The 11,807-nt window shown below is 46.3% G+C and overlaps 1 protein-coding gene across 1 annotated transcript in view; it reads right to left on the bottom strand.

Annotated features, from left to right (window-relative positions):
• Window positions 1-4,471: 4,471 nt before the first annotated feature.
• The window catches only part of ARHGEF17 (Rho guanine nucleotide exchange factor 17), a 242,875-nt gene continuing 235,539 nt past the window's right edge, over window positions 4,472-11,807 (bottom strand). The window contains exons 20-21 of the mRNA XM_054974489.1: window positions 10,318-10,575; window positions 4,472-7,239 (exon numbers count right to left, since the gene is read on the bottom strand). Of these exons, the coding sequence (XP_054830464.1) occupies window positions 7,064-7,239; window positions 10,318-10,575 (434 nt within the window). The 3' untranslated portion in view covers window positions 4,472-7,063. The remainder of the gene's footprint in view (window positions 7,240-10,317; window positions 10,576-11,807) is intronic.

The following is an 11,807-nucleotide window of genomic DNA, read 5'->3' as shown; positions in this document are numbered from 1 at the left end:
CAATACATCACAGAAGATAAATACCTGCACGTGACTACCCAATTTCATTTAATGACACTGATTTTAATATGCTGGTCAGCAAAGCAGAGCAACAGGTATGGCCTTTAACCCTCTTCGCTCTCAGGGGCCTAGCAAACGCAGTCATTTCTGAGAATGTATGAAGCGTCTCTGCTGGTCACATTTATGAATAATCCCAGCCCCACAACACTTTCTGTCCAAGCCTCAAAGCAAGAACAAAGCAGAACCAAGAATGACGTCGCTCTTTGGATAACACTCAGGATATAGAAATTAGCTTCATTGTGCTGGCAACTGAAATGGCAGGGCTGGAGCAGGTCACATCTGTTTCCTTCTGCAAGAAATGGCCCGGTAGAATCTACTTCAGAATTGTCATTTGGATTGGGTCACGATTTGTGACGTAGGATTGGAGTCCAGCGGCACCTTAGAGACTTGCAAGATTTTCAGGGTAGCAGCTTTCGAGAGCCAAAGCTCCCTTCTTCAGACGATGGGACGCGTTGCTTAGGATGTTGAACGATTCATCTTATTTTGGCCATGAGTCCATGGCAGCATCTCCCAAACTTCTGAGAACTAAAGGGGGAGGTTTTGTTTGTTTGTTAAAGGCATAAGGAGACCAGAAAAGCTCCCAAGCTCCTGGCATTTGCAAACTATGTAAAAACAGAATTGTTCAGGATTTAAAATAAATAAATCAAAGAAATAGGTTTACAGTATAACAGATTGGTCCAGGAAAATGCACTGCGTTTCTCCCAATGTAGTATCACGTTCTACCTTCTTTGGCATAATACTTATGTTTTGATCAGAGGACAGCTCCATTTAAAATTCCTGTTACACTACTAATTAGATGTATCATTCTATTCCTTCCATTGATTTACATTGTGTAGACTCACTGAGTCTCAGTGAGAAAGGCAGACTATAAATAACATAAATTTGAAAAATATTTCACTCTTTGTAAATAAGTAAGACTAACAGTGAAATCCTAAGCAGAGTTACTCTGCGGGAACGGGTCTGTGAGTGATTCTGTTTAAGATTTCACTGTTAGTCTGCACTCAGAGGAGCCAACCTCTTGAACTGGGCCCGTCTCCTAGCTGAAAAGAGGCAAGCCTGGAGCAGCGACTCATGCAGAGAAGCAGCAGGCAGCCTCCTCTCAGGGCATGGAAGTCTGTTTTGGTTCTGTAGGGCTGCGGGGTGGGGAAGGACGCATGACTGATTGACTCAATTGCACCCAGTCCAGGCAAATCAGAAAAAAACCAAACCCAGATAAGCCCAAAATTCATAGACGGCATCAGGCTGCCCCCTCTGTGGGTTCCATAAGGTCACAGGGCCCTTAATTGTTTAATATATTCCTTCTTTCCACCTGTTAACATCTCTCTTGCAGCTCTGTGTCCGGGCTAATGTGCCTGTTTGGCACCACCTGTCAATCACTTAAACACCATGTTTGTCCCACAATATGTCGCAGGAACGGGTCTGTGAAAGGGTTTCATGTTGACCTCATTCTTTTGCGCAATTGCTGAATCGAACCATTCAGCATTGGGCACTGCTGAGTAGAGATGGGCACGCACAGCAATATGAACTAAAAAACCCCACGAAGAGCCCAACCTGTTTGCGAACAAGCCGTTCGTGAGGCCCCATTCTAAACGAACAGGTGGTCGTTGCAAGCCTCATTCGTAGCTGTTCGTCAAGCCAGACAGTTTGGCACCTGCAATCAATTCCCTTGGCAACTCAGGCAGGGATTGTCTGAACTCTGTCTGAACTCCTGCTGTTGCCCTGGAAACCCCAATTTCCTATCAAGCCCAATTTAGCTTGATAGGCAGGTCTTCCTTCCAAGTGTGGACTGGAGTTCCAAATTTGTTACAAAGAGGAAAAGACCAGGGGGGAGGGGGGCTCCCAGCGCTGGCTTTCAGGGAGAGACAGCTGCTGTTAGACAGGGTGAGTGCATTGGAGCTTGAATTTTCTGTGTGTGTGGTGGGATAGGGATCTACCCCTTCAGGTTCCAGGGCTGCTGCCAGGCTCTGGGGCCAAGCTATTGTTTATTATTGGTACCTTTCCTGCTGCCTGCTGAGGTAGGGTTTCTGGGAGTGGTGCAGTAGGGATTTTGATGGCTGGAGGAGAGTCTGCTGGCCCCCACGAACATGTTTGTGACAGGATCATGTTCATCAGTGTTCGTTGTTCATGGATGGCAATGAATAACGAATACAATGTTCGGGTTTTTTTCTGTTCGTGCCCATGTCTACTGCTGACACCACACTTCTTCTCCTTTTCTTTCTGCAACGGAGACGTTACAGCAATCGATGCAAACTTCCCAAAAGTCCCTGAGCAAAGACATTTTGTATCTTTTAATGGAAGGTGCCGCGGTCAGGCCAGCTCCTTTTCATTCGCTCATGATTACAGGACAGCGTTAATGGAACAGTGCTGTTGCAAAGCGTGAATACTGAAAGTGCTGTCAAACCAATTTGCTGGCATCGTCGGACAAATGGCTGGTGGTGCCGGTCGTACTGAGTAGGGGGTTTCAGAACCAGCGGCTTAAGAGAAATGTCCCAACTACATGAGGCACTTGTGAAAGGTTGGTAGTGTCTCTCCCAGGCCTTCTTGGCCTCTGTCCATTTCAAAAGGAGCCATATCAGGAGATGCCCTCCAACAAAGGGCTCCTACAGCTAGGATATGGGAGACTGACCCAACAAGGGAGGGAGGCCAGGTGCCCATATGGGTTCCACGTCAAGGAGGCTTCCATATTTCCTGCCAACCCACCAGGTTACTGTTGCATCCCGTCTCTGTCTGAAGTCATTTCTGAGGTCTATTTCATATTCTACAGATAGCTTCCAAATTCTAGGTCCTTTTCCTTAAACCATGAGGTTCCTAGGAAACAAAACACAGTCCCATGGCACCTTAAAAACAAGAAGATTTATTAAAACTTATGCACTAGACTTCTTTTTGTTTCTCCCTCCTGCAACTTATTAACACTGGCACTCAAAATTTATAGACGGCCGTTAGCTTTGACACGCGTAGCTTAAATGCGATTGCACACTGCGTTTGGAGTGCCTTGAGCTCTACGGAAACAGCTTCTGGGAATGACGGAAGCAGTCTGTCTCCAATTTGATTTTTAAACCTCCTCGAGATTTCACAAGACCAGCCAAGACAGCAGCATGTTAAAGTAGGTTTTCGCCGATACTTGTGTATCTGTCTCGGTCGACAGAAGTCAACTTCTGAACTTGCACGAACGATGGAGATTGCTCACATCTGCACAGTGTGGAAGATGCAGCTAAACTGACAGCACGAAGAAGGGATTTTTGTACACCGCTCGGTCAGCGTCGACCATCACCAATGGTTGGCAGTGGGTGTGAATCAACCAGAGATGGTATGAACACTTATCAGATACTATGCACACCATCAAGGCACACTATTTGGATAATATGCACAATCTTGGCATTTACATTGATTGGCCAATGTTCCCATTCACCAGCTGGCACTGCCTGTGTGTGCACCTTCTTCAGTGTGAAGAATTTCCTGGGTGCCAAACGCTTTGTTCTTGCTGCCAGTTTGGATGCATTATTCATTAGCATCACACAAATAATACTGAGCATTTATAGAGAGCTTGCTAATACTCGAAGTACTTCACAGACATTATTTTTGGATCTCTTGACAATAGCCCTGGAAGGTAGGCCAATATTATGATGTCTGTACTGCAATGGTGAACAATGAAAGAGAAAGCTCACATGAAGCCACCTAGTGAATTCATGACTTAAGTAGCATTAAACCAATGTCCTGATCCCTACAATGAAATCCTAAGAAGAGTTAGTCCAGTCTAAGCCCATTTCTTAAGATTTCACTGCTAGCCTGCTAGCCATTACACTAGCCCAACACATCCTAAGAAGGACCTCGAGAGAGCAAGTCTAAGAAAGTCAACTCACTGGCTTACTCCCAGGAAAGTGTTCATAATATCACACCATCACTACGAATGAGACAGATTTGAGTTTTCACTGAGCCCTGCCCATCCTCATTCTTAGACATTAGACAAGTTAATTTGACGTTAGACACATGAATATCTAATTTCCTGCAGTCTACAGGGTCCAGGTAACCCCCTCCCATTTTTAAAAGACAGAACCAAGTTTCTAGCCCTTATGATTTCAAAGCCAAGCCTAAAAACAGTGACTGAGAAGGACAAAAAGGATGGTCCAGGTTATAAAGGGCTAAACTGTGATCTTTTGAAACAGTTCACAGAAACGGTTTCTGTGAGCGGAACTACAAGTGACAAAAGGCACAGGTTGGACACTTGTCAGCTTCCCTCAAGTTTTGATGGGAAATGTAGGCAGCTTGGCGGAATGTTGGACAAGTGATAGTTGAAAAGTCCACTGGACAGCAGTCAGAGAGCGAAGCTGCGAGACCAGGATGCCTACATTTCCCATCAAAACTTGAGGGAAGCTGACAAGTGTCCAACCTGTGCCTTTTGTCACTTGTAGTTCCGCTCTGAGTCAACACACCACATATATATGAGATCAATTGCATTCTTTTGCTGGGAATTGGAAATTAAATGGGGCCCTCAATTTATATTTCGGATATAGATTTCTGTGCCAAGCATAACGTCCTCTGTGGGCCCACCCCACACACCCCAAGGAAAGTCATACTGCGAAGTCAAAGAAAGGCACAGGAAAGAAGTGAAGTACATTCGCCTCACAATTTCCATTTCTGACTGCAAATTTCTAAATACAGCCTCCAAAATTGGGCGAAAGTGGTAAGGGAGATTACTATGAATTTTGCTGCACCTTTGGGCTTGAGATCCTAACCAATTTCAGAACAGAGCTGTGATTCTTTAAATGTTGGTGACAAAATCTGGACTGTCTTTTGAAATTTTAACACATCAGATTCTGAAATCTGGGTGCTGAAATACCTTAAACAAATTTTTTTGTGGCAAGAGAGAGCGAAAGGTTCGGAAATGTAGTTCAGGTCAAAGGTTTGGAACTTGACGTCGAAACAAACTCTTCTGGTTACGTATTTGGGGCTTTTAATGTTGAGTAGAGCATCGGAGGTGTTTTATTTTATGGTGCCAGGTGAAAATAAGTGGAGACATTTACAAGATACATCCATTCCAGACAGAAAGGGAGAGGGAATGTTTTGGGACCAATCGCTCTGGCGTACCTACCCAGGGGCTTCAGCCCTCTACGATCTCAATCTTTTATTCATTTCAAAATCAGAAGCCTCATAGCCCCCCGATGTGTTTCAAATGTACAAACTGCCCGTTACTATATAGGATAATAGAGTGGTTCACGCCAGTCACTCAAACAGCAAACTGACACTACCTGCAGACAAGGTAGGGCTTCTACGTACCCCAGAGACTCCCTATCTTTGTGGGGAGGGGGAGATAACTTCCTAAAAGAACGAAAAGAGAAAAGACGCCATGTTCTCCATATACATCTTCGCCAACGAAGGCCTAATAAGAAGTAAGCAGGCACAGAAAGCACAGAAAATTGAGAATGTCAGCTAAAAGGCGGGGGGTACAGGTATAAAAACTGGCCTTCTGGAGCCCCTGACAATTTATAGGGCCTTAGAGGGGAAGTTTTGTGCAGGAGAGGCAGATTTCCACTTCCACAGCAAATGTCTCCTCCCGACAGCAGGAGAAAGCCAACTCAAATCGGGCTCTCACACCTGTGTCTCTGCAGTGCCTGCTCAGAATTCTTTAAAAAGCAAATGTATAAATTAAGTGCCGCTAAGAGCCCATCCCGTCCCCACCCCCAAACATAACATAAATACTGTACAAGATGGGATGCAATCTCCCACCTTCCCTGCTCCGTCTCTCCTTTGACAACGGGGAGCATGGTGTCCCCTAAAGAAGATTGGTGAGAAGCCCCTGGCGAGGTTCTGCAGCAGACCCTCCGTGTCCGTGTGGGACCTTCCTGCCTGCCCGTTGGTGGGAAATTCAGCTCAATATTGCACAATTATTCTGTCTGTCTTTGTCCCTAACCCGTAGCCCAGAATGCTGCAAAGGCCTACCTTTCCTCCCACTCACCTATCACCTTCTTCAGACACTCACACGCAAGCTCAGCACCCATCTTGACCATCATAAGAATTGCAGAATGATTACAAGCCTCATACAGAGATCTTCGACTGTGACAAGCCCTCGTGGCCTGATCTTATCATGATAAAAAACGCATACAGTTCCGCCTTCCTGGCTCTTGGTCAGTTATTCAGAAACCCCGCAAGCGCCTCTCCTTCCACCTCTTCGCCTCAATCGACAATAAATAAAGGTTATTTATACATATATATTTTTTTAAAAAACACACACACAAACATATACCCCCAGCTCAAAGTTATCCATACACTGGCGACGAGGGAGTTAGGTCCACTAATGTCAGTGTGGTGATGGTGTGAAGTGGTTCTTGTGAGAAACCCAGGCGCTGGCTTAGTGGGTGGAATATTATGGTGGCGTTGAGCAGAGGTGCCTACCTCCATCTCCGAGGGAAGGGAAGATGGTGTGAGGCAGCCAAAGGTTGGGAGACACAGTGTCGAAATCCATGGGGTGAATATATTAGGGTGGAAGTTGTCCAAGGGGTATTCTATTGACACAATCCACCTTTGGCATCAGCACATCCACGTGCAGACGTGGCAACACCCAACGGCTCCTGGGAGGCTGGTGGAGTTGGCAGGTTTCTTACCAGGCAACACACATGAAGCAGACAATCCTTTCTCCAAGCAGGGCCAGCTTCCCAAATTGTTCTCTCTCTTCGTCTCCTGCCCCTGCCCACTCCACGATCCCCTCCTGTCTCACACACGTGCGCACGCGCTTACACTCAAACACGGCAGCAAGCGCAAGGCTGTGCAACATGGATTTTGCAATCCGGAGAGGGAAGTCGGGCAGGGGATCTGTACACAATGCGCCTCGGTGCGCTGCTCTCTCTGTGCAGTGGATCTGGAAGGTGGCCACGCACACCCATTTGCGACAGCCAAGATGGGAGATGAGACACAGCGACGAGCGGTACGTGTGCATGTGTGAACGGGTAAGGATGGGACCGGAGTGCTCTCTTGCTGTCCCCGGAGGGGGCCAACCCCTCTCCAACATTCAGACCCTCCACAACAGCAGGTGGTTTGTGCTGTCGTCCCGTCCCACCGTCTCACTGCTGTTGGTGAGCCGGAAGTCTTCGTAACCGTCTCCGCCACTGATCACAAGCATCTTTGACTTTGGAGGTCTGTGTCTGGTGGAGTCTCGCTTCTCCAAGGTGTTGGACTTCTCTGTACCTAGGAAAGGGGGGAGAGGGAGAGGAGAGGAAAGGTGAACGCTACATTGTGCATTGAATTGTGTGGCCGGAAGCAAATAGGCAAGTTTCAACCAAATGACAGCAACCTCATCAAGGGGCTGTCAAGGCAAGAGATGAGCAGATATAGGTTGCCCGCCTCTGCAGTGCAACCCCAGACTTTCTTGGTGGTCTCCCAACCAAGTACAGACCAGTACCAACGCTCCTTAGCTTCCAAGACCTGATAGGATCAGGCTACACCTGCCGCCTTCCCTCTGTCAGGCTCTGGATGATAGACTACAGCAGACAGATCACTGGTTCATTGTAGCAAGACACATGTTCTTGGTGAAATGACTTTTGTTCAGAAATCAGTTCTTTCCATAATCAGATCCCAAGGTCTACTTAGGAGTAAAGTAAGCACCTAAGGAGTTCTAGTAGAAAGTTGACCAGAATGGCTACATAGGAAAATTACATCCCTTTTCTATCCCTGTTCCTTCCCCCTCTCAATTTCCAAACAACCTAGTGTTGTTTTTCCTGTGTGAGAACAGTATGCATATTTGTGCTATCAGGCTGTATGGAGAGAAGACGCATCACAGTTAGGAAGAAGGCCTCAAACTGGTAAACACCCGGCTACCTGGGAACGTGTGACAACTCAGTGGAATGTTAGCAACAAGAATATATCTAGCAATACAAAATGGAGTATTTAAAAACTGTTCTTTTTATCTGTATTTTACTTGGCTGGTCTTGTGACCGTAATAAACCCTTTGATTTGATTTGATTTGATTTGACAAAATGGAGTCTCCCTTGACAGAATAAAGCATACATTTGACAGCAAAATTATTGGCACGAATGAATGGGCACAGTCAGACATGACACCCTCTCTGTAACATGTTTTAAGTAAACAAATATGATAATAATAATTTTAAAAATAGGCAAGCTATATTCGCTGCATTTCCACATACTTGATTTTCCATGCCAGTTTGGTACTTTAATTTAGTACTGTCTTGCATTTTTCTCATGATAACCATCAACTCATTTAACTTGTCTTTCCAGCTGGCATTAAAATGCGACACCTCCCCTAAAGAACCCTCCATCTGGATGGAGGAGAAAAACCACACTCTGTCACCCAGTTCGGGAATGTCCCCATACTGACAGCCTTAGATAATAACTTCTCCCCAAGAATGCTCTTGGTATCTGCCAGCCCATAGCCATTTCCACACTACTTACCTTCATCCGGAACACCGCAGAATGTCGCAAAAAAACCTGCGGAAGATAGCGTCTTCTCGCGCGAGTTTTGCGCGACATCGCTTGCGCGAGAAGACACTATCTTCTGCGTTTTTCTGTTGCTTTGGATCTCGTTGCAGAACTGTTTCCAATTTGTCTGCTCTGAGCTACACACACCGAATGCGGCACAAGATAAGATAGCAAGAAGATGCTATCTTCTGCGTTTTTTCGCAACGTTGCAGAACTGTTTCCAATTGGTCTGCTCTGAGCTACACACACCGAATGTGGCACAAGATAGATAGCGAGAAGACGCTATCTTCTGCGTTTTTTCACAACGTTGCAGAACTGTTTCCAATTGGTCTGCTCTGAGCTACACACACCGAATGCAGCACAAGATAGATAGCGAGAAGACGCTATCTTCTGCGTTTTTTCGCAACGTTCTGCAGCGTTCCGGATGAAGGTAAGTAGTGTGGAAACAGCCCATGAAGTGGCAGTGGGTGTAGAGAAAGGAAATTCTGTTGCTTTGGATCTCGTTGCAGAACTGTTTCCAATTGGTCTGCTCTGAGCTACACACACCGAATGCGGCACAAGATAGATAGCGAGAAGACGCTATCTTCTGCGTTTTTTCGCAACGTTCTGCAGCGTTCCGGATGAAGGTAAGTAGTGTGGAAACAGCCCATGAAGTGGCAGTGGGTGTAGAGAAAGGAAATTCTGTTGCTTTGGATCTCGTTGCAGAACTGTTTCCAATTGGTCTGCTCTGAGCTACACACACCGAATGCGGCACAAAATAGTATTCCAATCAACTCAAGATGTATGTAATAGGGGAAATTACCAGCACAAAGAAAAAGTTGCATTCTGTAAATAAGTGGATTTGTATGTATCTGCTTGCTTTGCACAACAGGTTCTGATTCGCATAGCTGGGGGAGGTCACTGAAGACCTCCCCCCCGAAAATCTTGTTCAGCTCCCACTTTGGCTGTAGGAGAATGATCTTTGCAGCCTCAAAGGCTTTTTTTTTAAAAAAAGCCAAACTCTTGTGCTTTATGGGGTGAAATTGCAGAACGCAGCTTTACATCCGCGACTGAGCCAGTCTGAAATCAGAAATATACTGCTTGCAGTAGCACAATAGACTGGGATCTGGGCCCCACAGTGCGGCACTCGGGTGTCTTTGAACACTACCATCTCAGTGCTTAATCCACTGCAGGCAAAAATATCCCCCTACCCCCGGATGGAGAATAAGCTCCCGAGGAAGCCTCGTGAATCAATGTAACTTGACCGTCACTCTACACGTTACTTCTTTTACGAGTTCTGCCCGGAGACAACCTGTGCTCTGTGCAGACACACGTCACCTCGGGGACCGGCTACTGATTAAAAAAATGAGCATGGAAATGGGCTCAGGGAAGGAAAGCTCCTGCCTTTCTCCCAAGCTTTCAGCCCCCCCCCCCCACAAAAACAGTGCAGGGAAGGAGAGTTTCCCCCTTTCTGCTGCCGCACATGCACAAAATAACTCCACGTGGAGCAGCAGAAAAAAAGGGGAAATGTCTCCTCTCCGCACTGATTTTGCATGGGGAAAAAAGCTTGGGAGAAGGCAGGAGCTTTCCCTCCCCCGTTGGCAGCTTTCTGAGCCCATCTGCATGCTGTTTTTTCTTGTTAATAGAAGCCAATTTTCAGGGTGATGTGCGTCTACACAAAGCACAGATTGTCTCCATGCAGAACTCGTAAAAGAAGTAACATGTAGAGTGACTGTGAGAAGTCCTGCAACAAGTATGGGTAAGTGAGATGACACCTGGGAGAGCTGCTTCAATGCCCCACCCCTGGACATCCTTTCATTTTGTCTCTTGCAACTGTGCTCAAACCCACCTGGATCCCTGGGCAAGGGATAAAGGACATCAAAACCCTCCGGCAGCTCAGTGGAAGTGAGGAACCGAACGTGCCCCGTGTGTCCCTGAGAGAGGCCCACCGGCAAAGGCGGAGTCTTCCAGGAGGCGGCGTTGGCCGTGATGGAGAGCGTCAGCACCACCCCTGCGCTGGTGCCGATCCAGAGCAAGTCCTTGCAGGCCAAAAGGGCGGTGATCCGCAAGCACGCGGCCTTGTGCTGGCGGATGATGGCGTCCGACCCTGTGAGCCACAGCAGAAAAGCGATTAATGCCATGTGCTTTCTGTTTCCATCAGATAGTAATAAAAAGAAGCATGCAGTCAACTGTATGCAAGATGGAGTATTGTGGGATGGAGCAGGTTCTTGGCCTCTACCACACTGCTTTTGGGGACATGCAGCTACAGAGACGGAGAGTCCACGGTCTAAACCCAGCTTTTAACCTACGTTAAAGAATGAATCAGAAACTGTGTGAATTCCTGGAAGATGCATGCAGGGAGAGCGGGGCTATTGCACTGTTAGCAGAAATTTACCACTGGACCCAAGCTAAGTTACTTGCCTCATGCATTCTTGTTAAGGAATTTTTAAGAGCCTTCTCCTAGAATCTACGTGTGAGCACATTCAAGCAAAAGACACACACATGAGGCAAATGTATCTTGTAGACAGATTCTTTCTCCTTCACTGTAGAGAATGAACTACAGGTCGGCAGTGAGGCAAGAAAGATCCTTTCAGCTGTAAACATTTTCTCTTGTTTTTACTTCGTAACTAAGTTTTAGCCTTGGAAGAAGTTTCCCAGAGAAGTCTCTAACCCATTACAGAAGTGTGGCTCCAAGCATTTAAACTGTTTGTATTACAGTAAGATCGGACTATCCGGTCACTCAGTGCCACGTATCCTGGGAAATGTATTCTGAAGAACTGTTTGTATTAACCTTTTTGATCTTTTATTCTCTAAACAGTCAGCAATTTTCCTGTAAACAATTAGCACTAAAGGTATATAAGATTCTCCGATGTAACTGGCCTTAGTGCATAAGATCCAGAGAGGGGAAATGAGCTTTATTTGAAACACAATAAAACCCGTATTTCCTTGTATCTCTGTGTTTGGTGTCTTGAAATATATTTGGGTAAGGGGTAATAGGTCAACTTATAATTAGCAGCAGAACACTATTTAAAAAAAAATCCCCTATCAATTCTTGAACTGGTGGGACATAAACATAGCAATCAATCACGGCTCAGAGACAGCGCCACCCTCAAAGAAAATAACGTCGCAGCTCTACTCCAGGCCACTCCTTCTTCTTTTAGGTGATGCTCCCAAAGGAAGTGCCTGTGAGTGCATGGAGGGGCTATGGCTCAGTGGGTTCAATTCCCAGCATCTCCAATTAAAAGGACCAGGTGGCAGGTGCTGGGAAAGTCCTACGCTTGAGGCCCTAGAGAGCTGCTGCTAGTCTGGGTAGGCAATACAGACCTTGATGGACCAAGC

The sequence above is a fragment of the Eublepharis macularius genome, chromosome 3, assembly GCF_028583425.1.
Source record: "Eublepharis macularius isolate TG4126 chromosome 3, MPM_Emac_v1.0, whole genome shotgun sequence".
Taxonomy (NCBI): domain Eukaryota; kingdom Metazoa; phylum Chordata; class Lepidosauria; order Squamata; family Eublepharidae; genus Eublepharis; species Eublepharis macularius.
This window is presented reverse-complemented; position numbering and strand designations above follow the sequence as displayed.